The sequence below is a fragment of the Pinus tabuliformis genome, chromosome 4_2 (genome assembly GCF_031772625.1).
Source record: "Pinus tabuliformis cultivar Carrire ecotype Pingquan chromosome 4_2, CPIR1, whole genome shotgun sequence".
Taxonomy (NCBI): Eukaryota; Viridiplantae; Streptophyta; class Pinopsida; order Pinales; family Pinaceae; genus Pinus; species Pinus tabuliformis.
The window spans coordinates 332,885,098-332,912,060 of NC_142304.1; the positions used below are offsets into that span (position 1 = coordinate 332,885,098).

General features: G+C 38.0%; 1 protein-coding gene across 7 annotated transcripts in view; it reads left to right on the forward strand.

The window, feature by feature from the left end:
* Nucleotides 1-26,963, forward strand: part of UBP14 (ubiquitin-specific protease 14) — a 141,293-nt gene that overhangs the window by 69,892 nt on the left and 44,438 nt on the right. For 2 of the 7 annotated variants that reach the window (XM_089428636.1, XM_089428635.1), the window contains 9 exons: nt 14,549-14,629; nt 19,363-19,561; nt 19,663-19,720; nt 19,837-19,959; nt 20,076-20,164; nt 20,351-20,440; nt 20,575-20,745; nt 20,948-21,081; nt 21,397-21,526. In XM_089428636.1, the coding sequence (XP_089284762.1) occupies nt 14,549-14,629; nt 19,363-19,561; nt 19,663-19,720; nt 19,837-19,959; nt 20,076-20,164; nt 20,351-20,440; nt 20,575-20,745; nt 20,948-21,081; nt 21,397-21,526 (1,075 nt within the window). Of the gene's footprint in view, nt 1-14,548; nt 14,630-19,362; nt 19,562-19,662; nt 19,721-19,836; nt 19,960-20,075; nt 20,165-20,350; nt 20,456-20,574; nt 20,746-20,947; nt 21,082-21,396; nt 21,527-26,963 lie in introns of all 7 variants that reach the window. The other 5 variants (XM_089428637.1, XM_089428639.1, XM_089428638.1 and 2 more) reach the window with 5 other exon arrangements.

The following is a 26,963-nucleotide window of genomic DNA, read 5'->3' on the forward strand; positions in this document are numbered from 1 at the left end:
TTTTTGAAAAATCACGAATTGATAAGACTGGCGTTGAATACATGACTTTAATATTTCAAAACATTGTTCTACTTGATCATCTTCCATGAACTATTTTTTCTTTAAAAGATTTGTTAGAATAGTGGTTCTATGAGCATAATTTCGAATAAATCTTCGGTAGTATCTAGTCAACCGTAAAAATCCTCGTGATTTGGAGATGTTAACAAGTTTAGGCCATTTTCTAATTGCCTTGATTTTATTAGGATCTACCTTTACTCCTTTAGATATTAGGTGTCCAAGGTATTGCACCTTTTTCTTCCAAAGGTGCACTTTGACATCTAGTATAGTGAGAACTTGTTCCAAATGTTGTAGATGCTCCTTCCATGTGTTACTATAGACTAGAATATCATCAAAGAAAACTAGTATAAATTTCTTTAAGTATGGTCGAAATACCTCATTCATAGTGGCCTGGAAGGTCGCTGGAATATTAATTAACCCAAAAGGCATTACCGTAAACTCGTAATGACCTTCATGAGTTCGAAAGACGATCTTCGGAATGTCCTCTAATCTTATTATGATTTGGTAGTATCGGGATTTAATGTCCAATTTTGAAAAAGATTTAGCTCCATGTAGTTCATCTAACATTTCATCTATGAAGGGAATAGGGAACTTGTTCTTAATCGTTATCTTGTTCAATCCTCTGTAATATACGCATAGTTTAAACGACCCATCGTCTTTCTGTCTATAATCACCAGAGCAACGTAAGGGGTTCTACTTTTTGTGATAATACCACATTTTAAGAGATCCTGGACTATCCTTTCAATTTCAGTCTTTTGATGATGTGGATATCTATATGGCTTGGTGTTGACAGGGTTTGATCCTGACTTAACTTTGATTTTGTGCTCAATTTCTCTTTTAGGAGGCATCTGCAATGGAAGATCTTGGAATAATTTTTTGTGTTTCTGAATCAACTCCTGAATCTCAGGGGGCTCTTCGCCAATTAATTTTGAAGCCATCATTTCCATCTGGGGACATCATACCAAATATATTGTAGCTCCTTTTCAGGTCAACTTCACCATTTGGTGGGATGAGACAATTTGATTTTGAGGTGGTTGGAAGCCATATAACTTATGTTTCTGTGCTTCCCATCTAAATTTTAAAAATGGTTTTTGATGGTTGGCAGAGTAAGTTCCTAAGGTTTGTAGCCATTGGACAACTAGGACCACATCCACTCCTCGAAGTGGTACGATGTAAAATGAAGATTCTAAATTGTATTCCTGAATCTGTAATTTAACCTTAGGACATTTACCTATTCATTCGATTTTTATTCCATCTGCTACCATCACTTTCATGTTAAGCATTGGATATGTGAAAATGTTGAGCCTTCTTGCAAGATTTGAATCCAAAAAATTGTGAGTGCTTCCTGTATTAATTAGAACCATTGTGTTGTTCTTTTTGAAATGCCCTTTTAACTTCAAGGTTTGGGGTTGGGCTATTCCTGTCATTGCTGATAACGATACTTGCAGAACATTTTCGTCGTTTGATTCTAGGGAAAATTGTTGAGAATCCTCAACTTCTTCTATGTCCGATTCTTTAATATCTGAATCATTGGTTCCTTCACATTTATATAAGTTTGTGGTATCCTTTCCTTTAAAACATTTGTGCATGGGGTCCTATTTTTTGCCATAGTGTTTTTCGTCATCCTCTTTTATTCTTGGCACCTACACATTAGATTTTCCTCCTCCTTGTAGATGCGGCGGAATGAACTTTGTATTCTCCATGTCAGAAGTTTGGGGAAACCTTCGTCTTGAATATACTCTTTCAACTTTTGGCAGTTGTATTCTTTCGAATTTCTTTTCTGCAACTTTTGCTTTTTGTCTTTGCTTCTTCTAAAGATGTAACGTCATGAAGCTTAAGTTCATTCTGGAGATATGGTTTAAGTCCAGTGAGGTATGATTGAATAAGGAATTTTTCTGATAATTCAGGTACTCGTGTATCTAGAGTTTCCCATTCTCTAGTATATTTGTCCACATTTCATTTTTGTTGTAGATGGGTGAGTTCCGTGAAGAACTCTTCTTATTTGGCACCCTATAACTGTTTAAAGAAAGCATCTCTGAATTTGCTCCAACTTATTACATGTGTCGACTCTTACCACCACATATACCAATTATATGCATCACCTTCCAACTGCATGGATGCATGCTTGATTTTTTCATCATCATTGTCAATATTGTAAATCTCAAAATACTCATATGCTTTATTGAACCATGCTACACTATGTATCTCATTACCATCAAAATTTGACAACTTGAGTTTCGCTCTTTGCTGGTATGTGACAATTGACAGATTGAATGAGGGAATTTGGTTTGAAATCAACATTTTTTGAAGATTCAGTCTATTGTTTTGTGAATCGGGTTTGGTAGATGAATGTGGAGATTTGAGATTTTGATGTGAATCCGACGGCTCTAACGTATTAGAAGTTTCTTGTTGTGAAGTGGCGATATTATTCTTTGAAATAATAAGGTTCAATGTACCCATCACTTGAGTGTGATTATGATCAATTTGTTTTCGCAGGTCTTCGTGGTCCTTTCAAATGGCATTAGAATTTTGCTGGAGCTGATTCTCTATATTATCTGTTTTATCTCAGAGCTTTGTAAATTTTGCGCCACTTTGGTTGAGCCTTTTCTCAAAGTCTTCCAACTTTATGCTAAATTCACTCGTCGTCATTATCTGAGTAAATGATGGTGTATGACTTTTCAATTTGACTCGCTTCTTTAAATTTAATTTAATTTTATTTTTGAAGAATATATATAAATATTATATAGATTATATTATATTATTAAAATATGTATTAACTGAAATATAATAATCAATCATTATAAATATTATAATTATTAATAAAATAAATATTTAATTAGGCTTATAATTAAAGTAATTACTTATGAAGCGACGAAGGACAACATAGTAGACGAAGGCGTGACAGTCGAGGTTGGGGGATGGGGAAAACGATGAGGAGTGGAACCAGAGGATGCAAACTACGTGGCGTTGATTGGTGACGCTTGAAATTGTGGTGGGGAACAAACAAGGTTATGATAGTGGATTAAGTGGTGGTGGAATGTAGTCGGAGTTGCGGTGGTTAATGTGTGATGATGGAAGATCGGGTGTGGGGCGATTAATGTGTAACACCTGTGAATTGAAATAGTTCAAGGATCAAAAGAATTTCACTCTGTTGACGTTGTCAACAGTAGCTTGCCGAGTTGGTGAAAGCAGAGTCAGACATCACACAATGACAATGATGGATTGATGAACATGAGTTATGAAGCAGACAAATAGTGGACGGGGGGCATCTTACAATGAACAAAATGTAGCAAACAACGACTGATTCTGATACCAATTGTTACAGAGAAATTGACACTGTAAAATAAAAATTTATATTATATTATATGATAAATTGAATGATGGTCTTTACAATGAAGGCCCTTGGCTTAAATATAGGCTCGGGTGCCTTTACATGAGGGGTCATGATCTTTTAATCGTGCCCCCTTTACCTAATTAATCATAATATTTATTTAATTTCTTTCGTTACAAAGTCCTTGGGCCACACCAATAACTTCATAAATTTGTCTCCCTTACAGGAAAGCAAACTGTTTCGTTGAGATTGATTTGGAGAGAATGGGTATAAATCTTTATGCAATGATTTTTGCGATGACCTTCTAAATGCAATTGCGCATGGAAATAGGAAGGAAATCATCGAAAGTGGAGGGGTTATCCACTTTAGGAATTAAAGCTATGAAGGTGGAGTTGAAGGAAGCTTGAATATGGCCCGATGTTTTGGATTTCGAGGAGGTCCTCGCCCAAGGTATCAAAGGGTCTTAGAAAACATTCGACCTACCACCCATTTGGGCTCAGATTTTTGTCCCTTTGAAAACTTCCCAGTACCTTCTTAAGTTCATCCATTGTAACAATCTCCATTAGGTTGGTCATTGTTTCCATTTGCAACAAAACTATGGAAGTAGAGGGCTAATCAGACCACCTTGGCAATGTCAACCCCAGGTGGTTCCCTGAAAAGATTTCCAAAATGGGTTTTCCCAAGCTCTGCCAAGTCTTCGAAAGATGAGACACTGTTCCCTTCAGGGGTCATTCAACTTCCAGATTGTGTTGCACATCTTCCTTCCTTTAGTGTAGTTTTCGAAGAATTTGGTATTCTGATCTCCAACCTCCAGACAGATAACCTTGCTTTTGAGTCTTAAAGTGGCTTCGATATTTGCTAGAAGGCTTTTCTTTCTCCCTTCTAAGTGTACCATCCTTTATTTTGATTCCACCGATTTGAAAAATTCTGCAACTTCCTCAGATATGGCTTTGAGTTCTTCCTCCACCCCTTAGAGTTCCTATGAATCCCTCTCTTGTTTGTTCACCGACCACTTTATGGTCACTTCTTTTACAAGTTTGAGGTTCAAGGCGAATTGGCCTCCTGCAGATACACTTGAGAGGGGATTGTAGGGCTGCCAAGTTGTTCATACTCGCTGATCCAAATTGGATTCTCAAACAATTCCATGATTGTTAAGAATGAATGACAGATTTCAAGAAATCTTATAGCTATCAGAAATAACCTCTGAATAATGGCAATTTGCAGCCAGCATGGAACAACGAGGACCTTCGGTCAAAGCGCGTTGATCGTTGGCCCATGGAGACCGCGCATGGCGCAAAAATGGCAATTGGGAAGCTCAGATCCGGAAATGGAGGCTGTTTCTGTATCGCTGGGCAAAACCCCTCGAGAAGGAAAAGCCTCGAGCGCTCGGTCACAAGGAAAACCGGAAAATCGTGGGAAAGCGCTAAAACTGACAAAGTGGGTCTCGCACTCAAAACTGGCGGGAATATCAGAGGCATTTCAGGTGGTAAGTGGATTTGGCCAAGGACCCAGCGATTCCATACACTGAGTGACGCGTGTCCGACGGGGAGAGAGAGAAACCGCTTACATCGCGGACTAACGGTCGAGCAACTCAACCGCGCGATATAAGTGAAGATCGTAGGATCTGGGGGCTACAGATCAACGGCGGAGGTTCAACTTGATGGATGACCGGACCCGAGGGAGAAATAAACTATGGCACATAAGATTTGAAGTTTGATTTGACCAATGAATCGACAAAAGGATCCGTTTCATAGGCATCTGGGAAATAACGGAAAAAACGACCGTTCAGGAAGAACTGACACTCAGTTCGCAAGGAGACAGGTGGCCACCTCTCTGCGAAGCGTTACGCAACAATGATGATGCAGGGCAGAGAAGTCCCAACGGACAGAGGCAGGCAATCTAGAGAGCTAGGAAGCCGAAACGAACAGTCGGGGACTGAACTGACTTTAAAGCCACGAGCTGACAGAGACAGGACAGAGACAGTGAGGCAGAGAAGCAGTGAAGAAGCCGAAGGTCGAGAGACACAGAAAGAGAGGCAAAGTTGCAGAGGGCAGAGAAGCCGAGCTGACCATCAGAGTAAGGGCAGCATCGAGTAGACAGAGACCAATTGAGGTCGAAATTCGGTAAGGGGAGTCTGTGAACTCTAAGGACTTGGGAACTCCAAGTGCCATCCTATTGATCATCCTCTGTCAAGTGATACTCAGATTGAGCTCCTTATTGTAAGACTCTGCTTTAAAAACATAATAAAAAGGCCACCACTGAAGGTTGGACCAGGAGACGTAGCCCAGGAGGATTGGGTGAACTCCTTATTAAATTTTGTTGTGTTTATGTTTGCTTACTGTGATCTCTTACTATTTCAAGTGTCTGTGTATTTCACAATCTTATCGATCTGTTGCACAAGATAACATAGACACACACACCAACACATGAGTTTGTAATACCTTCATTAATTTCCTGAGGTCACCTAAGGATGATTTCAGATCAAGTGGTATCAGAGCTATAGGTTGTTAAGGTTAGACAAGCTTGTGCCGGATTTAGCTGTTGAATGCTAACTAGATCAAAGCTCAAATTAGGAAAAGGAGAGTTGGTCGAAACTAATCCTGAATTTGGAAGTCTATCCTCAGAAGACAATGTTGGAGGAAGGTTCTGTGGGCCCAGATCCTCAATTTATAGATAGTTTCCTGGCCATGAGATCCATGGTAGAGGAAATGTATACGGACTTTAGAAAACATAAAGAGGAAGATTAATCAGGCTCCAAACAAGATAAGGGAGATGAAGAGTCTCTCCTCCATGACCAGTCAAAAGGCAAGGGGAAAGAAGAAAGCTTTCTCACATCTCCTAATAGCTCTGAACATAAAAAGAAGACATCTTTGATTAAACTAGATGTTAAATTTCATTTACCAATATATGATGGAGAGTTGAATGCAGAAAAGCTAGACAGTTGGATCAGACAAATTGATGTTTATTGCAGAGTGTAGAGTATTGACTTAGACAAGAGCAAGATTCAGTTGGCCAGCCTACGCCTTGGGGGCACTTCCTTGGTTTGGTGGGAAGGCAGGACCCAAGCTGACATGAGGAGACATGGTAAGACTCTTTCTGTCTGGAGTGAATTTGTTTCCGCAATCAAAAAGCAGTTCTATCCACTGGCCTACATGCAGCAAGCCATGATGAGCTGGCAAACTCTTCGTCAATTGAAAGGGCAAAGTGTAGAAGGTTACACCCAAGAATTTAGGAAGAGAGCTTTGATTCTAGGAATCTCATTAGACTTACCTGAGACTTTGTTGAAGTACATCGGTGGTCTACACAGCTACATGAGGCACATTATCCTCATGTTTAATCCCACTTGTATAGATGAGGTATCTGTTCAAGCTACATATCTAGAAGCTAGAGGAAAGAATGGGAAGCCAGAAGTTGGGGGATCATCCAAGCCCATTGCAAGCAAAAATAAGGAGAAAAGAAAACAGAAATGGAAAGAGAGGAAGGCCAACACTGCACAGAAAAGCAAATCTTCATGCACTCACTGTAAGAAGGATGGGCATGATGATGAGCACTGTTGGATTCTGCATCTGGAGCTGAGACCTAAGAAGTTCGAGGGCAAGAAGAAGAAGACTGCTGTAGCTATTCAGAAAGATTTGGGGTCGGACTCAGGAGATGAAGCAACCATTGTAGCCACAGGTATAAAAGGTAAGAATTTTGAAGCATCTACTAGTAATTTTGCACAATCTACTATTGATGAAAAAAATGAGGGAAAAAGACATGAGCTTTTCCATATTCGAGTTATTTCCAAACATCAAAAGATTGATACTTTGTTTGATAGTGGCTCACAAGTAAATTTAATATCTGAAGCAATTGTGAAGAAGTTGGGATTACTGACTACAGCTCACAAGAAACCATACCCATTAGGTTGGTTAAGTGATAAAGCACAACTACAAGTGACTAGACAATGCAAACTTAAGTTTTCTTTTGGGTCAACATTTGTAGATGAGGTTGAGTTAGATATAATTCCTTTGGATATATGTGGAATTGTTTTAGGAAGTCCTTACTTATATGATAGAAAAGCTATTTTCTATAGATCTGAGAACAAGTATCTACTCGTTAAAGATGGAATCGAATACTTTGTAAGAGCTCATAAGCTCAAGAATAATTATACTCTCATAAATTCAGGGCAGATGAAACGAATTGTAAATTCATGCAAACAATTTTTACTGATGGTTGTAAAGGAAAAGAAGCCTGATAAAACCAATGTATTTGAGGGCTGTGATGCTAAAAAACAAGTTGATTTAGAAAAAGTTGTTTCAAAGTATGATATCTTGTTTCAAGAACTTAAAGGTCTGCACCCAAAATGGAAATAGTGCATGATATTAATTTGTAGCAAGATGCTCCATCGCCTAACATTGGTATGTACAGGTTGTTCGCTTTAGAGAATGCAGAAATCAAGAAGCAGGTATAGGAGTTGCTCGAGAAGGGGTTCCTCAGACCTAGCACATCACCATGTGGGTCACCAATCGTTTTGGTGAGAAAGAAAGATGGCTCGTGGAGAATGTGCATTGATTACCGAGCACTGAATAAAATAACAATAAAAAATCGTTATCCCCTTCCTCGCATAGATGATCAATTAGATTAGTTAAAGGAAGTTGTTTATTTTTCCAAGTTAGACTTGTATGGTGGATATCATCAGGTCAGAGTTGCAGAACAAGATGCATGGAAGACTAATTTCAAAACAAAGCAGGGACTGTATGAGTCGCTGGTCATGCCTTTTGGCTTAACTAATGCTCCTGCTACTTTTATGAGAATAATGAATGATGTGCTCAGACCTTTTCTTGATGATTTTGTTATTGTATATCTGGATGACATTCTTATATTTAGCAAAACATGGGAAGAACACTTAAAGCATGTTAAGTAGACACTAGATGTTTTGAAAAGAGAAAAGCTTTATGTTAAACTTTCAAAATGTGAATTTGGCAAAACATCTTTGAATTATTTGGGACATATAGTAGGGGGTGGTGAATTGAAGATAGATCCCTCTAAGGTGGCAGTCACTGTAAACTGCCCTAAACCCAAATCTGCTACAGAAGTTAGGAGCTTCTTAGGAGCAACACAATATTGGAGAAAGCTCATTTCTAACTTTTCCTTAATTGCAGCTCCCTTACATGCTTTAACAGGATTGAACAAGGTGTTTTAGTGGGGAGGCAAACAGCAGAAAGCCTTCGACACCTTGAAAGAAAAGATTAGTACAACACCAGTACTAGCACTGCCTGATCTTCAAAGACCATTTGAGATCCAAACGGATGCCAATGACTATGCCATGGGAGCAGTGTTGATACAACACGGTAAACCCATATGTTATCATTCTGAGACATTTAATTCTGCAGTAGTTAACTATCCCACATATGATAAAGAATTGTATGCATTAGTACAGAGTGTGAAAAAGTGGAAACATTACTTAATGGGCAAAGAGATAGTTATACATACTGATCATCAACCACTTCAATATCTACACTCCTAGACTAAGTTGCAACAATCAAGACACTATAGATGGATGAGTTTTCTACAACAGTTTCATTTAGTTATCAGATATAAAAAGGGCATACATAATAAAGTTGCAGATATGTTATCTACACCCATTATAAATGCATCTACTATACTTAAGCATAATTATGTATTGCATGAGAGATACATTGAACAATATGCTCAAGATATGGACTTTAAAGATGTATATGCAACTTTAAGTCGAGGCAAACGAGTAGAAGAATTGGATTATCACATTAAGGACCAACTCCTATATCATTGTGGGAAGCTATGCATTCTACAAACTGAAAGAGTAAAGATAATTTGAGAAGCACACACTTCTCTAATATCAGGTCACTTTGGGGTAAGCAAAACAGTTGCACAGCTGCAAAGATTTTGTTATTGGCCAAAAAAGAACGAGACAGTTTCTAGATATGTAAGAGGGTGTACTATGTGTGCTAAAAGCAAGCCCAGCAATAGGAAAATAGGCTTGTACACTCCATTGCCAGTTCCTTCTCATCCTTGGGAAAGTGTTTCCATGGACTTTGTTGGAGGACTGCCTAAATCTAGGAAGGGTCATGATTATCTGTATGTTATTGTGGATAGGTTCATCAAAATGTGTATTTTGGTACCTTGTAATAAACAAATTATATCTGAACAAACTGCAAAACTGTTCTTTCAACATGTATGGGTTCATTTTGGATTACCCACTTCCATTATATCTGATCGAGACACCAGATTTGTGGGGAAGTTTTGGTCAAGTCTGTGGGAACTGATGGACACCAAACTAAAGAAAAGCACAACTTTCCATCCACAAATCAATGGTCAGACAGAAGTAGTCAACAGGACGGTGATCCAGTTGCTCAGGGGATATTGCAACAAACATCCCAAGCTTTGGGATGAACATTTGTGTTATGTGCAGCATGCTTACAACCGAGCCAAACATTCTTCCACACAGAGATCTCCTTTTGAGACCTGTTTTGGTTTCACACCAAGGTCTCCCTTGGATTTTGTCTTTGGTAAGGACACAACAGTTGAGGGACACAACGATGTGGACAAGGCAACTAGGTTCATTGAACAAATCCAAGAGATCCATCAAGCAGTACAGGAACAGCTGGAAAAGAGCCAGGCCAAATACAAGGCAAGGCATGATAAGCATCGGATGGAGCATAGTTTCCAAGTTGGTGATCAAGTTTGGCTGTATATCAACAAGGATAGGATGCAAGGTGAAGGTAAAAATCTAAAACCAATAAGGTATGGACCTTTCAGGATCCTTGAGAAAATTGGTGAGAATGATTTTCGCCTTGATTTGCCAACTTATATGCACATCTACTCAGTCGTCAATGCAGACAACTTGAGACTATTTGAACCTTCGTTAATTGAAGATCTTGAAGAGCAGAGTCAATTTCCTTCTATTGATGACCTGTTACCTAAATATCTTAATGAATTGCAGGAAGACATAGTTCTGGACAGGAAGGTGAGAACGACGTGCAGGGGAGATGTTGAGTACCTCAGAATTGGGCTCAGGGGTTCAAAGCCAAGCAGTGCAAAATGGATAGAGATTGGACAGGTGAGAAAGTTGTATCCTCACTTAGTCGATGCTTGAAAACCAACTTTTGGTGGTCCAAAAGCTTTTTCAGTGGGAAGGCCGTGATCCAAATTGGATCCTCAAACAATTCCATGATTGTTAAGAATGAATGACAGACTTCAAGAAATATTATAACTATCAGAAATAACCTCTGAATAATGGCAATTTGCAGCCAACACGTAGCAACGAGGACCTTCAGTCAAAGCGTGCTGACTGTTGGCCCATGGAGACCGCGCATGGTGCAAAAATGGCAATTGGGAAGCTCAGATCTGGAAATGGAGGCTGTTTCTTATACGCGATTAGCACTAATCGCGTATCGCTGGGCAAAACCCCTCGAGAAGGAAAAGCCCCAAGCGCTTGGTCACAAGGAAAACTGGAAAATCATGGGAAAGTGCTAAAACTGACAAGGCGGGTCCCGCGCTCAAAACTGGTGGAATATTGGAGGCATTTCTAGCGGTAAGCAGATTTGGCCGAGGACCCAGCGATTCCACTGAATGACGCGTGTCCGGTGGGGAGAGAGAGAAATTGTTTACATCGCGGACTAACGGTCGAGCAACTCAACTGCGCGATATAAGCGAAGACTGTAGGATCTGGGGGCTCCAGATCAACAGCGGAGGTTCAACCCGATGGACGATCGGACCTGAGGGAGAAATAAACTATGGCACATAAGATTTGAAGTCCGACTTGACCAATGAATCGACAGAAGGATCCGTTTCACAGGCATCTGGGAAATAATGGAAAAAACGACCGTTCAGGAAGAACTGACACTCAGTTCGCAAGGAGAGCATAAGATTTGAAGTCTGATTTGACCAATGAATCGACAAAAGGATCTGTTTCGCAGGCATTTGGGAAATAACGGAAAAAACGACCGTTTAGGAAGAACTAACACTCAGTTTGCAAGGATACAGGTGGCCACCTCTTTGCGAAGCGTTACGTAGCAATGGTGATGTAGAGCAGAGAAGTCCCAATGGACAGAGGCAGGCGATCCAGAGAGTCGGGAAGCCGAAACGAACAGTCGAAGAATGAACTGGCTTTAAAGCCACGAGCTGACAGAGACAGGACAGAGACAGTGAGGTAGAGAAGCAGTGAAGAAGCCGAAGGCTGAGAGACACAGAAAGAGAGGCAAAGTTGCAGAGGGCAGAGAAGCCGAGCTGACCATCAGAGTAAGGGCAGCATCGAGCAGACAAAGACCAATTGAGGTCGAAATTCGGTAAGGGGAGTCTGTGAACTCTAAGGACTTGGGAACTCCAAGTACCATCCTACTGATCATCCACTGTCAAGTGAGACTCAGATTGAGCTCCTTATTGTAAGACTTTGCTTTAAAAACATAATAAGAAGGCCATCACTGAAGGCTGGACCAGGAGACGTAGCCCAGGAGGATTGGGCGAACTCCTTATTAAATTTTTTTGTGTTTATGTTTGCTTACTGTGATCTCTTATTGTTTCAAGTGTTTGTGTATTTCGCAATCTTATTGATCCGTTGCACAAGATAACATAGACACACACACCAACACATGAGTCTGTAATACCTTCATTAATTTCCTGAGGTCACCTAAGGATGATTTCAGATTACTAGCTCCAGGAAACATTCATCTTTAAGCCAAACAAAGTTTAGTTTAAAGGAGCTGGGGGGCTTGTGTCCCATAGTCTTGATCTCCAAAAAAATAGGAGAGCAATTCGAGCCCCCACCTTCCCCAATACATTGTCTGATTAAAGGTATCTTTCCACCAACTATTTAGCAAGTAGGAAGTGGTCTAGTCTCTAGGCAACTCTGTCCTCTCCCCTTCTATTATTCCTCTAAGTGGGTTTCAGGTTTCTAGGTTCTATGTCAATAAAATTGTGCTCAGTTAGGAGCCTAGTGAAGAAGGTCGTATTAGGGTCGACCCGTGCTTGGGGTCCCCAACTCTCCGCAGCACTAAGAAAGAAATTTAGGGTCCCCACCAATGATGAGGTTGTCTTCAGTAAAGCAAGATTTTTGGGAGATAGTCTCCCATAAAGGAAACTTGTAATTTTATTAATAAAAACAAAATTGCAATATAACAAATTGAATTGAATTGACTTACTATTTTGATTATTATTTTTTAACCTTTTATTACTTTTTTAGTTAAGCTGACATTGAGTTTTATTTTTATTTTTAATTTTAATTTCTAAACCCGTTACACTTATCAAAATTATAATTTTATTTAATTATTTTTTAATTTAACACTTCATTACAATCTAACCTATTGCTTCACTACAACTTCTCCCACACACTGGGTTGTAGAGCGCCTCTTGGTGCAATAATTTTGATAGCATACGTTCCTTACTATTTTGTTAATAAGTTAAAATTAATATATGTAGCATAATAGTGCAGGATTTTAGACATAAACAAAATAACAACCAATTCATAATGTAACATTAGTTATTCAGCAAAATCACACAAACCATAAACACTTATCTCCTCGGAATAATTCACCAGCCTAAATCCATCTTAACTCCAGATTTACGAAGCGCTGAGAGGGATCAAATCTTTTTTCACTCTAAAAGAGGCTTGCATATTAAGAGATTTGATCCCTCGTGATGCTTGTAGATTTGGATTTAAGATGGATCTAGGCTGGTTTAATTTTTAATTATAATTATAAATATAATTATTAATTTTATGTTATTTTTTAGTTTTATGAAATTTGACAGAGTCAAATGTTTTATTGATAATTATAATTGTAATTATTAATTATTTTATTTTATTTTAATTTTATTTTGATCGAGGTAAAATGTTTACTGGAGAGCGCCTCTCGGCATAATCAATTTATTGTTGACATTGGATATATTACACCCAATCATAGGTTTGCTGTTTCATGCCAACTTTTAGCAATATTGTCCACCCCCATGCTATAAGGCTATGTAGTATGAGTCCACGTGGATGAAACACCTATGTACCACAACCCAATTTCCTAGCATATCGTAATCTGTCAACTCTTACAATAATTTCAATCCACAAGTTATCTTTCTCCTTCAACCTACCCAAACCAAGGAATGAGATCCCCTTCTTTTCCACATAGTCCCTTGGGCATTCCCAATTTCTTCCAGGGTTTTAGTGTAGGCTGTCCAGGAAATCTCTTTATGAGGGACTCCAGGAATTTTCAATTGTAATGGAGTCATTTAATTCCCACCATGTCCCTTGCACATGGTCACAAGTTCTTCATGGGTTCATGGCAATAATTTCCCATAATGTCATTGTAGCATACATGCAATCCTTTGGACCACACACACGCTCTCAAAGACAATTTTCTCCTAGGGAAAAACGATTAATAACTCTCTAAGAGTGATGGGATATTTTTGTGTGATATTAACTAACTACATGGCTTCCTAATAATCCCATGCATCTCATTTCGCCACCACTCCCAAGCCTCCGATCTTTAGGATAACATAATGTACACAACTTTATGTTTAGGATAAAATATTAATATTTTCTTTGTCCCCCGTAGATCCCCTAAAGCCCCCATTCTTTTCTGTCTTGTAGAATCATAACCCCTCATGTATTTTTTGTCCATCTTCTTCTGCAGCCCATGAAATGTTTTGTTGTGATTCATTGTACATGTACATATTACATTGCTAGGCTCTTACTCTATACACACTGCTGATCCAGGGATCAAACTGGGAATGATGTAATAGATGATGAATTTATGTGTAATATATATGAAGGTTAAGATTTAGTCTGTTGGAGATTACTGGTGGGACATTATGATATAAGTATGTATAGTGAGGTTCAAACTTCAAAGGGTATACATTAAAATACCTTCTCTCTTTTGAAAGAACTCCGTTGAACAGTGCTGGATCTTTCTTATTTAACACATTTATTATAATATAAAGTATAAGATGGTTTGCTATACTCTGGAGATATCTATTAAGTTTGAGTTGTTAGTGCTTTATGCACGTGTGATAGATTTACCAAAATCTAGTAATGGTCAAATTGGAAGAAATGTCACTTTTAACTAGTTTGGGTTATTGCTTCACTTGAAATGGTTAGTACATGAGGTTTTTGGCTTTACATTTCACTTCTATTGTTTTCTTTCTTATATTTTACAGAGGCAAGAAGGCATACCACCTCGTATGTTCAAGGCACTTATTGGCACTGGTCATCCTGAGTTCTCTAGTACTAGACAACAGGTATTTCTTTTGTTGAGTCACACAAAATGCAAAATTTTAACATGATAAACAAATTTACCATATGTTCTTTAGCATGTGTTGTAAATTAAGGTAGAAAAGTGCTTACCATTTTAAAACAAAATGAATAAGAAAAACATGTCCTTCGGTTTTACAATAATAGGAGGTGCAACAACAGACAGCAAGAAATGATTAAATTTTTCATTCTGATTAGGCCTTAATATGCAGCTAACATTCTAAATTCACTTAATCGGCAATTCCCATGGAATGGATGATATATAATTGCTTGATTTATCTCATGAATTCAAAATGTAGGATAGAAATATTTGTATGCATGTTAATACTAATCCTGATGGATGGCTACAAGGTTAGGGAAGCTGCAGTTAAGATAAACTGTGGTTATAAAATGTTACTTGGAGTACATGACAAAGCTGGGTTGCATGTTGTTAAAGCAACACAGGGTAGTCTAAATAATCACATGTCCACACATAACTAATCAGGATGCCCAAAAGGCCCAGGTGGAGTCAAAGACCAATGATTTTCCACTTGATGTTTTGTAAATTGATATATTTTTATAGTTCTCTCTAAGGGTAACTTATTACTATTAGCAATGATGCTCTCGACAAGGCGGGTGTATGTTTTGAGTATTATATTCACATTTGCAACTAGTGAAATTTTAAAGCTTGTATTTACAGTTTGTATATTTTGCATGGAATGTTAACATTAATGGTTCAGTATAGTTGTTATGTATGTTGTGTAAAATGTTCCATGAAGTCAGCGAAAGATATGATAGCTGGTATAGGACCAACGTTTTGCAACCCATTGCTAAACTTTGTAGAACATATCTCTTGATTTGATTATGATCAGCGAGCATAATAAAACATGAGTTTTTTTTGAAGAGCGTGGAATGAGATAGGATCCCATCTGCCTGAGAGTTGTTTAAAAAAATTAATGCACAATCATCAATTACCTTCCTCTACAGTCAAATTATCGCTCATCTTCACTCCAATTTAATTCTTATAACTTCTGTGAAGCAAGAATTTCCTCAGTCATCCTCATCTTATCTAACTTCTTCACGCTTTCCCCTTCTAATGGCCAACATATTACCTATTTGTTCTTGTATGATCAATTTGACACAGTTGCCTACTTATGATCACAGTGCGATTGAAGAATTATATTATTTATTAGGGAAGTCAAGCACATAAAGAAACCAAGACAACTGGAAAGAGTTCTCTGTATTGTTACATAATGAGAAAGTGAAAGCTTTCTTATATAGGATTACAAGCAAATTGAGTCAATCCACTATGAATGTGGGATAGATTGTGAAACACAAAAAATGACATAAGACATAAAGTCATAAAATAACCTAAGGTCGAATTGACTTTATTAATGGCCAAGTCTAATATCTAACTGACCATGATAAACAAATATTTATTTTTAAGTTTTAACACCCTCGCTTGTCAATGTACTGACTACATCAAGCTTATCTGGGAATTTTACATATTTTCCGGACACAAAGACTTGGTGAGAATGTTTGCTGTTTGGTATTTTATGGGACAGTATTGCAGGTTGATAGATTCATCCTCTGCAAGCTATCTGATGAAGTGGCACTGTACCTCAACATGTTTGGTACACTTGGGGAAGATTGAATTCTTGGCAAGTTTGATCACCCATTGATTGTCACATAAGAGGGGTGTTGGCTCTGTTTGCTGCATCTGCATATTTGAAAGCATCCTCTTGAGGCATACTGATTCACATGCTCCTTTCATTTTTCCTCGATATTCTTCCGGTGTCGATGAAAGGGTTATTGCATGTCACTTCTTGCTTGTACATGTGACTGCACCTGTGTGTATGCTGAAAACATATCCAGAAGTGGATTTTCTATTATCAATAAAACTTGGCCAATCTGAATCTGTATACTCACACAACCGAGGGTCATTGCATTTTTTGTACTGAATGCCAAAGTCAAGTTTCCCTTTCGCATATCTCAACACTAGCTTCATCGCGATCCAATGCTCTACCTTTGGTGCTTTCACGAATCTGGAAAAGAAGCTCACATCAAAACTCAAACTAGGTCTAGTGGCTGTAAGATATATCAAGCTACCTACTAGTTGCCTGTATATTGACTCATCAATTGCCTTAGAGTTAGTGTTGGATGAAATTTTCAACCCTATAACCATAGGTGTAGATGAGATTTTGTAATCTATGATTTTGAACCTGTCAAGCAAATTCTTGGCATATTGTGTTTGTGAGACAAAAAATGCTACTATGTTGGCCAAACTTCTACAGAAACAATAGTGTAGCATGTCTAAATCAATCATATCAATGGTTCTACTCTTATTGGATTTGGTCTGTTTCATAGCATTTGGATCTTTGCACTAGTATTAATGATATCATCTACATATATGACTAGAAGGATGATATCATTACCAACTTTTTTCACATACATATTGGAATCTGAAGGATCTGCTGGAACCCCTGTTCATCCAAGTATCCGATATTTATATGTACCATGCCTTTGGTTAGACAACCAGTATGACAAGAAAATCAAGGCGATGAGGTTAGACAATGGTGGGGAGTACGCGTCAAATTCATTCAAGGAACTTTGTGCCAAGGAGGGCATTAGGAGGGAGTTGACTAGACCATATAACCCTCAACAAAACAGGGTGGTAGAGCGCAAAAACAGGGCCATAGTTGGAGCGACCAAAGCCATGTTGCATGTTCGGGGGCTGCCCAAGTTTCTTTGGGTTGAGGGATGCAATGCAATTGTTTTCTTGCAGAATCAGAGCCCACATAGAGCGTTGGGGCGAGTTACACTAGAAGAGGCCTTTACGACAAGAAACTGAATGCGTCACATTTTTGGATATTTGGCAGCCTGGTGTACTGCCATGTACCGGCAGAGAAGAGGTCAAAGTTGGAGCCTACAACAGTGAAGGACATCTTAGTGGGCTACAACGAGAAAACTAAGGCATTCAAGGTATACGTACCAACACTCAGGAACACAATCATTAGGAGAGATGTGAAGTTTGAGGAAGAAAGGGCTTTGTGGAAGTCCTTAGAGCATGAGTAGGCTACGACATAGGAGGAGCAACAGGCTCCCAAGCAGGAGGCTTAGCCAACACCTCAGACTACAACTATACACATTGATGGGCAGGCCAAACAACATGAGGACGAGGGGTACAAGCAGGTGGAGGAGAGAGTGGAGCCCATTTAGGGAGAAGGAGAGCAAGATGGGTAGAGCAGTTGATCTAAGAGGCTTAGGAGCGAGTTGGTGCTCCTAACACATCAGTTAGATAGAGAAGACAACTACAGCGGTACACATGGTATATGGCACTCTTGATGAAGTTATTGGATGCGAAGCCTTCCAGCTACTAGGAGAGGCACACTCAACGGGTGTGGAGGGTATGCCTCCATCATGAAAATGATGTCTGGGAGGTGGTGTTGAGGCTAGAGGGAAAATACGTGGTGGGGTCTTATTGGGTCTACAAGATCAAGCATCTGGCTGATGGGAGCATCGAGATATTCAAGGCTAGATTTGTGGCCAAGGGGTTCTCGCAGGTAGAGGGAATTGTCTATGATGAGACTATTGTTGCACGATCCTTCCCCCCAAGGGTCCAAAGTCAGAACTGCCTCTTGTACGGATCCTTGGGTGATCCTCTGACAGAACCACAAATCCAAAAATTGTTGTTTGAGGTGATTCCTAGAAATACAGAATAGCGCGGCCCTGATCCGCGGCTCCGGATACTAAATCCACGAATCCGCTGCAGACTCATGGTGGTTCAGGCACGCATCCGTGCAGATCATGAGCGGATTCGAAGGGAGATGGGTGGTTCTGTGGGGGCCCAATTTCTAAATGTTTTTCTTTTAATTTTTTCTTTGACTTAAGTTGGGTTGGGGCTTCCCGGACACTCCCATGCCCTATATGTACCCTAATGTTGGTGGTGTTAATTGTTGAACTCCTTTGCCATGGCCTTAGCAAAAAATTACCTTTCCATCAAGTCAAAATCATTGATCAAGCATGTTAAGCTTTCTCTATCATATTTTAAGGCTTGGATTAGGTGGTTTGATTAAAATTGGGCTATCAGTTTAAATATGATCCAAAAATTGGGTTATCAGTTTAAATATGATCCAAAACTTTAATAATTCATATGGATTCTAAAAATTCAATATTTCGATCAAGAAATAAATCAAATTAAAGATGCAACTTCATGGGTTGACCCATATGTGAACCAGCATTGCAGTTTTTATTTTTTGGCAATGGTCAGATAGTGACAATTTTTAATACATTGTTTATTATGAATATCACAGAATTATTGTGTTCAAAATATTCCAGGATTAAAAAGTTGTTAAAATATCTAATCAATTAACAAGCTGACCGCACTTTTCCAGCATTACTTTCCCATATTTGAAGTATTGTATGTGGGTTTTCATGAAATTATGCATGTTTAATTAGGCTGTTACGACTTTTTTGATTTAAGTAAGTTTTCAATAAGAAAATGTCTTACCAGAGGGGAAGCAGTCACTGAATTGTCTTTGGGATTTTTATGTATGGGGGTGTTGAGCTTTGAAAAGCTGCCTAAAATATCCCATATCTGAAATGCATTATAACTAAAATTTGAAAGTTTATTGGATTCTGAATTTAATTCTTTTGAAAATTCATCGTCTCATAGACACCAAATAACTTTTGTCTCTTGAATCTGTTCTCCTGAGTCGTTTCTTGTGCAACCGGGCTGCAGGATGCACTGGAGTTCTTTCAACATTTACTTGACCATGTTGAGCGAAGCAATGCGGGAAAACCTCAATCGGATCCTTCTAGATGTTTTAAGTTCTGTGTTGAAGAGCGAATTCTTTGCTCATCTGGGAAGGTTTCATACAATAGAAGAATTGACAATGTTCTTTCTCTGAATATTCCTTTGCATGCAGCTATCAATAAGGGTAAGACTTTGTAAATGTTTAGACATGCGTTAATATTCAGAATGAGATTGTATAATTGTATGTTTTGGGATTTAATAATTTTGTTCTATATGGCCTTTCAGATGAGGTAACAGCATTTGAGAAGAAAAAAGCAGAGAAAGAATTAGCAGGAGAGAAATTGTAAGTTCTGTGTAAGCGCAGGAATTATCTTTAGTGTTTATTTTCTTCTCATGTGACAATATGACAGTTGTTTAGGATGAGGCATTTAATACATGAGCTATATGCTTCTTAACCAGTAACAGTGAGGAAATTGTTCGTCCAAGAGTACCATTATCAGCATGTATAGCGAGTTTCTCAGCACCAGAAGAGGTGCATGATTTTTATAGCACTGCACTGAATGCTAAGACGACAGCAGTTAAGTAAGATACTATGCTAGATATCTTAAAACCATACATGATTTTTATCCTAATATATAGTATAGACATGCTGAACAATAACAAGTTATAAATGGGATGGTTCACATTTTGCTGTGCAGAACTGGTGGTCTAGCAACATTTCCTGATTATTTGGTACTACATATGCGCAAGTTTGTCATGGAGGCTGGTTGGGTTCCTAAAAAACTTGGTATCGATCTTATCCTAGATTTTATCCTGTTTGTTTTTTGACATTGACTTTTCAAAATGTTTATTGTCTCTTTTACTGTTATGTTTTCAGATATTAAAATAAAAGTGCTGCTGTCATTGTGTTACTATTTTCTTTTCTCGCCTTAATGCAATTTTGTGCTTTTCTCTTCAATTTTTCTGTTCCCAGATGTTTTTATTGATGTTCCTGACACAATAGATATCAGCCATATGCATAGCAAAGGTTTGCAACCAGGAGAGGAGCTACTACCCGAAAATGGTAAAAGGCTGAGTGGTATTTCATTCATGTGTATTTATATCTATAGTTTGATTTTTTTTTTTGTTTCTATCAATATTGCCGTTTAAAGCTCTTTTATGCACATTTGTGTCATTAATTCTAATTCTCTAACACAGATCACATTTATCATTCAGTTCAGAGTGGGCCTTCAGCCAGTGAACCTATTGTGTCACAGCTTGCAGCCATGGGTTTTCCTCGTCTTCATTGTGAAAAAGCTGCAATCAATACCTCAAATACAGGAATTGAGGATGCAATGAGTTGGCTTCTAAGCCACATGGAGGACCCAGGTTCTGGACTTTAAGGATCTTGTTCAGCATCTTATAGTGTCCTTTATGTGCCTGCATTACTGAATCTTCTGATATTAGTTTATGTTCTTTTATGAGATGAAAATATTAAGAACTACTGGATTTTTAGTGTGCACATAGTGATCTTATATGGTAAGTATGTTTACATGTTAATAATAATTGGGTTGGCGATTTTTCAAAGCAGATATTAATTCACCTATATCCACTGGAAGGAAAAATAATACAAAGCTGATTCCACCCGTTGATGAAGAACTTGTGGATACTCTTGTCGGATTTGGATTTGAAGCAGATGTTGCTCGAAAAGCATTAAGAGCCACAGTAAGTGGCTGCTTTCTTGTTTTTGCCTCTGTTTGTTACATAGAATTATTTGTGCATTCCTTCAAACATATGTTTGGTTGCCACATACATGAATATGGAACGGACGAAATGTCTTTGTATTGTCTTGACATCTACGCCTTTCGGTACTATAATTGGTTTGGAATTATGGTCCATTACTGGGCGGCTATCTTCTACTCACCTCAGTGCTGAATGAAACAATATTTATTATATATTCTGTATATAATGTGATTTCTCTTGAAAAATAATTGCAATATATTTTGTATGCTTCTTCTTACTGATTTGTCCCTGCTCCAGAGTGGTGATATTGAGAGAGCAGCTGAGTGGATCTTTTCTCGGCCAGAAGATTCTGTTGGCATGGACTTAGACGTCAATTCTAACAGTGCTCCTAGCACATCTGACCAGGCATTACCAGATGGAGAAGGAAGTAAGTCTATTAACTTAGTTTCATGCTTGTCTGGTCAAGAAAAGATGATGGCAGAAACCTTGATCGTGTGTGTAAATCACTGTTGTATGGGTATGTGCAGTGTAGTCAAACTGGGCTGATTATTTAGAATTGGCAGAGTTTGACTTGTCTCAGTGAGAAAACGAGCCAAGTTGGCCTGCTGACTCTGCAGGAGCAGAGCAGGTGACTCAGTCTGGCTTGTTCAAGTCACTGTCTATCAGAAAATTTGCCGGCACATTATTTTTGTATCTCAGAACTTTTTATTTTTGTATTTTGATGGGATTTTGGCTATTTGTACACTTAGAAGGTGACTCTGGATTTTGTGATCGAGTCTAAGTCGAACAGGTTACTGAGTTCAATCTGATTCCAAATCTTACTACTTCAGGTGAATGTTATCAGAAGTGACCTGGAATTGGCCAAACTAGCTGGTTGGACTGTTTCCGGAGGTTTTCAGAGCTGAACCGGTGGTTTCATCCCAAAATTGTCAGTTCCATCTGGAATCAGCTATTTTGGTCTGGGCCTGGTTCTGTATAGGGGCATATGAGGGTGCCTGGGGCTACAATGAACACACACAAAAATGAAGAAAATGAAAATAAAATATAGGCCTAAACCCTAAACCTGATTCTAAGTCCCTCCACTTTGTTAGAATATGAAGCTTGCCTTTGTAATAAAGTCACCTTAGTGACATAGGCTAAAAGATAGGCTTTTAGGGTTGTGGACAAGTATCATGTCTTAATCTTTATATAAGACAGGTGAATCCCATTGTAATTGTGTCTCAAGCTATTCTTATAATATCAAGTTGTATTGCATGTATCTTCCTTTGTACTTGGTTATGTGACTAAACCTCACCTAGTGTTTCAAAATTTGGCCCACGTAACTATTTGTAATATCATATCCGAGCAGGGAGACCCTAATGGCCAAGTTTGAGATGCTGATTGAAAAGTGTAGAGGGCTATTCAGCTGCAGTTCTAGAGGGTCAAAGTTTCATTTGGAATAATAAAGCTAGCCTTTATTTGGATTGGAGGTCAGTGGTCACATGGAGAAGAAATTGTTGTGTTTAATCTTTGTAGCTGCAATAACTATAAGGGGCCAAAAGGAGTCACCATTTTATTCTTAGCTTCCGCATACTCAATTGCCATCTGTACCATGATACATGTTGCTGTAGATGTTGTTACATTCATGATGGTGCTGGCGATTATCATGTCGAGGGAGTTACACGAACCAATCTGGTTCATATAATGAATATCCAAAATAAATGGGATAACATAAAAGAATCTATGCAGAGTCCGGACTAAAATATTGGATTGAATAAAGTATGAGAGATGATTATAGAATGATAGAATATAATGATGGGCCCCACATAAATACCTAAGTGGTTGCGCTTTCATTAAAAGTCATGACCTTTTGTTAAGACATGTCCTTTCACTAGGGTGTCCCTTCATTTGTTATCAATTATATTTTATTGGTATATATAATATATATATATATTTGTGTTTATTACATTTCCTTTCCTTTTAAAAAATAATTTTCCCTCAAAGGTTATTCGTGGGAAGTGCTATGTCATTGACCTAGCATGTAATACCTTATCCTGATTTCTTGAAGCTATGATAGTTGATGATACAAGATGTTATGAGTTACAAAGTGTTGAGTGGAACTGTCTTACTGTGAATGCGTTAGACCCCCCTGATTCAATTTTTTGCAGAACTGTGTGGCAACTATTCTTGTGATTTGGGGAATGTTACCCACCAAAATGGGTAACCCTATAGGAGAAGGCTTTTTCTCCTATCTTGGATAGGCAACCAACTAGTAACCCTAAACATTGCTCATTGACGATGATATGCTACATTCCTTTGCCATTTGCATCAATAATGCACCTCTCACCATTCAACATTCCTCTTGAATGTAGGTGTGCTACCATTCAACAGGTACATTAACCATTTTGTAATCAAATCCTTTTACCTAATATTTTGGGCATTTTAACATTGATAAATGAGTGATCTGGATGATTAGCCGATCTTGACTATAAATTTGTTCACTCACAATACTAGGGAGGTTAGTCTTAGCCCTTGTCTGATGGGACCTCCTTTAAGGCCTTAGGGTTATAGGAGGGGCACTAGTTGGGAAAACTTGGATTGAAGTAGCGTGTCCATTACTTGTTGCATACTTAACATCTTTCATCTTCATCATTTCCTTAATACCACCTCCATTCTTCAAGTTAACTGTCATTGGTTCATTGGGATTTGGCACTCACACATCCACATCTTTGAGTAGGGTCGGAAAACTTTGCCCTAGAGGTTGATGCAACTAAAAGAATGAAAAAACATAAGATGTCCACAAGAGAAGAAAAATAAAAGTTAAAATGCGGAAGATGGCCGGGACAAAAGTTAGTGCATGGGAAAAAGCATGGCATGAGCTCTACCCCCCTCATTAGCAATCATCCAGTTCTTGAGCACTTGATGCGTGCATGTCCCAACCTTGATGATTGAGAAACTGACTCATCTTAAGGGGTAAAATAAATGCTATATCATAAAGAAAAAGATTTGATGCTTGAGCTATGCACCATTAAAAAGCAATATAAAAATGAAGTAAAAGATGCACCAAAGGGGTGGAAAAAGTAGGCCAAGAAAAGGGGTGTAACTTGTGCCTTCACAGTTGCTCCCTCCATTACATCTATACACTTAGGATATGGACATCCATTAGTTGGTCCCTTGACCATGGCACTTGGCCATGAAGCCCTCCCCCTCCGTTGCCACCTATTCTCACTAACAAATGCCACCTCTTCATAGGGGTTGGAAGCACCTAATAGGGTTGATTACCTAGCCACCCCTACAAAGGTAGGGAACACTTTTACGGGGCTTGATCTAGTTAGATATTTGAAGCTGATCCCAATTTGAAGTTGGTATGAATAAAATATATATAAAAATAATACAAATAATATAAATAGTAATAATCATAAATAATGATTAATTAACTAGTAATTAGTATTGAAGAGGCATGTCTCTAAGGAGATGGCCATTTGTGAAGGGGTACCTGCCTAGGTATATAAGCAGACCCTCACCCTCTTTTGTAATCATCATTTCATATCTCATATCTTCTTTACAGCTATGTTGCAGGAAACGTAGGGCAAGGGGGCGTTTTTGTACGGAAATGGGTACGAAACGCTGAAACGCGTATGGTACGGCCCTGAAATGCGTTTCAGGCCGTACTGCCACGTTTCACGAAACTGAAACGTGGCCAATATGGCCTGAAACGCTTTTTAGGGCCGTACGACTCACGTTTTAGCTATATACTTGTGTTTTTTTATATTTATATTTATTTATTTTTTAAATTTGTTTTCTAATTTATTTTTAGGTTATCCTAGTGACTTCTAGTTGCTTCTAGATGCTTGTCTAAAGCTATAAAAGTGAAATTTCGCCCTAGTGTTGATATGCAGTTCATGGTAATGTTAAATTCTTAAAGTAAAGTGATATTCTCCTTTATTTTTCATTTTCATCCTTTTACTTAAATTTTTAACATTACCATGAAATGACTCAGGATGTTTGAGAGTGGTTTTGCCCTCATTGGATTTCATATGGAGAAAGTAGAATTTTAGATCTCCCTCAAAATCCAGTAGACTTATCTGTTTTTCAGGATTTCAGGATTGGGGGGATTGCAATGTTTCCATTGGATTTTATCATGTACTAGGGTATGGAACTTGTATTTAATCAAGTGAACCAAGCCCTCTATGCAGGGGAGACTCCCAATAATGAAGAGCATGTAGGGTACTAGGGTATGGAACTTGTATTTAATCAAGAACACTAAGGTTGTTCAACTAGGTAGGAGGAGACTCCCAATCAAGCACGAGACAAGAAATTAGAAATTTCTCGTGGCTGATTTTGGATATTTCTATTTTCATTATGTGATCATTCATAAGTAAATGTGATGTAAATTTAGAGACTTATAGTTTATGCATTGACAATTGACAATTATATCATAATGTAATAAATTAGAATGTATCATATATGCTTTATGATTGCACATATTTCTTAAATGTCCTTATATATATATATTCGCGTTTCCCCGTTTCCAAAATTTGGGGAGGTCGCGTTTCGTATCGGTTCCCGTTTCAGAAACTCATACCCGTTTCCCTGTTTCGTGCAACCTAGCTTTACAGTTCTTATATAACTATATTATTGTCCTATCATGGATATTTATATATTTTAGATCTTTTGAGTATTCTGCTGCATTTATGAACTTTGTTCATAACATTGGTATCAAAGCCGTTTGACCCTCTTGCTGCTCATCTACTACATAGAAAACTAGTTTGGTCTGGCCTTTGGCCATCAATCCTCCGTCAACCTTGTTGCCGTCACAATTGAAGCGTTTCATTACACAAAGTTTGGAGTTTCTTCGTTTCACCAATTCGTCATTTGGTCCATTGGCCATTTAAAAAAAATTCTAAAATATTAAAAAGGAAAAAAAGAAAAAAAAGAAGGTTAAAAAGATTTTTTTTATTTTATTTTATTTTTCCTAATATATATATATATATCTATAAGTTATAAAAAATCAAAAGTTAAAAGTTATAAAAATAACAATTAAAAAAACAAAGAAAAGCAGTGATACAAATATATATATATTAAAAAAATATTATTATTAAAAAAACAAAAACGTAAAAAGGCAGTTGTCCAAACGTATAGTCAGGCGTCGTTTTATCCACCAATGCCATATGCAACGATGCTACCATATCACAAACTTAGGTCATAAGATGACAACTGTTTCAAAGCCACCGTCGTTGGGCCTGTAAAATATGTGATTGGTGCAAAACGATGCCATTGCCCATGCATACACACATAATTGAGCACCTCCTCTGCGGGCTGCTGTCAACTTGTGTGCCTACCAGACACCACCACAATCGGCTCACTATTGTCATTGGCTGCTATATCAACTGTTGTATGCCAACATAGTCGCATCTCTAGCGATGCCAACATTGTTCAGTATTTGGGTTGCAGTGTTGAAGCTGTTGCAATTTCCTCTCGCTGCAAATTCAATAGAGACACCAATACACTTAATCCATATTTATCAGACGCCATACACAATCTGTGCGTTGATAAAATATTTTATTGTTTTGTATTGTTCTTTCTGTCGTACTTATCAAAAACCATTCTCAACGAATAAATTCTCCAGGTGGTTGTTTGTATGGTCACATCTTTTCATCATTAGTTGGTATTACATTACTTTGAGAAATAATTAATAAGTGTACAAAGCATTTTCTACTATATATATTAAAAAGGGTTATCAAGTCTTAATTCAAGTTATAAAGGGGCAATTCTAGAAAGAAAGTAAATGCTTTCATAAAGGTATTATTATTATAAGATTAAAGTTAAAAGACACAATTATAGAACCTTTTAAATAAGAAAGAGGATATATATATATATATATA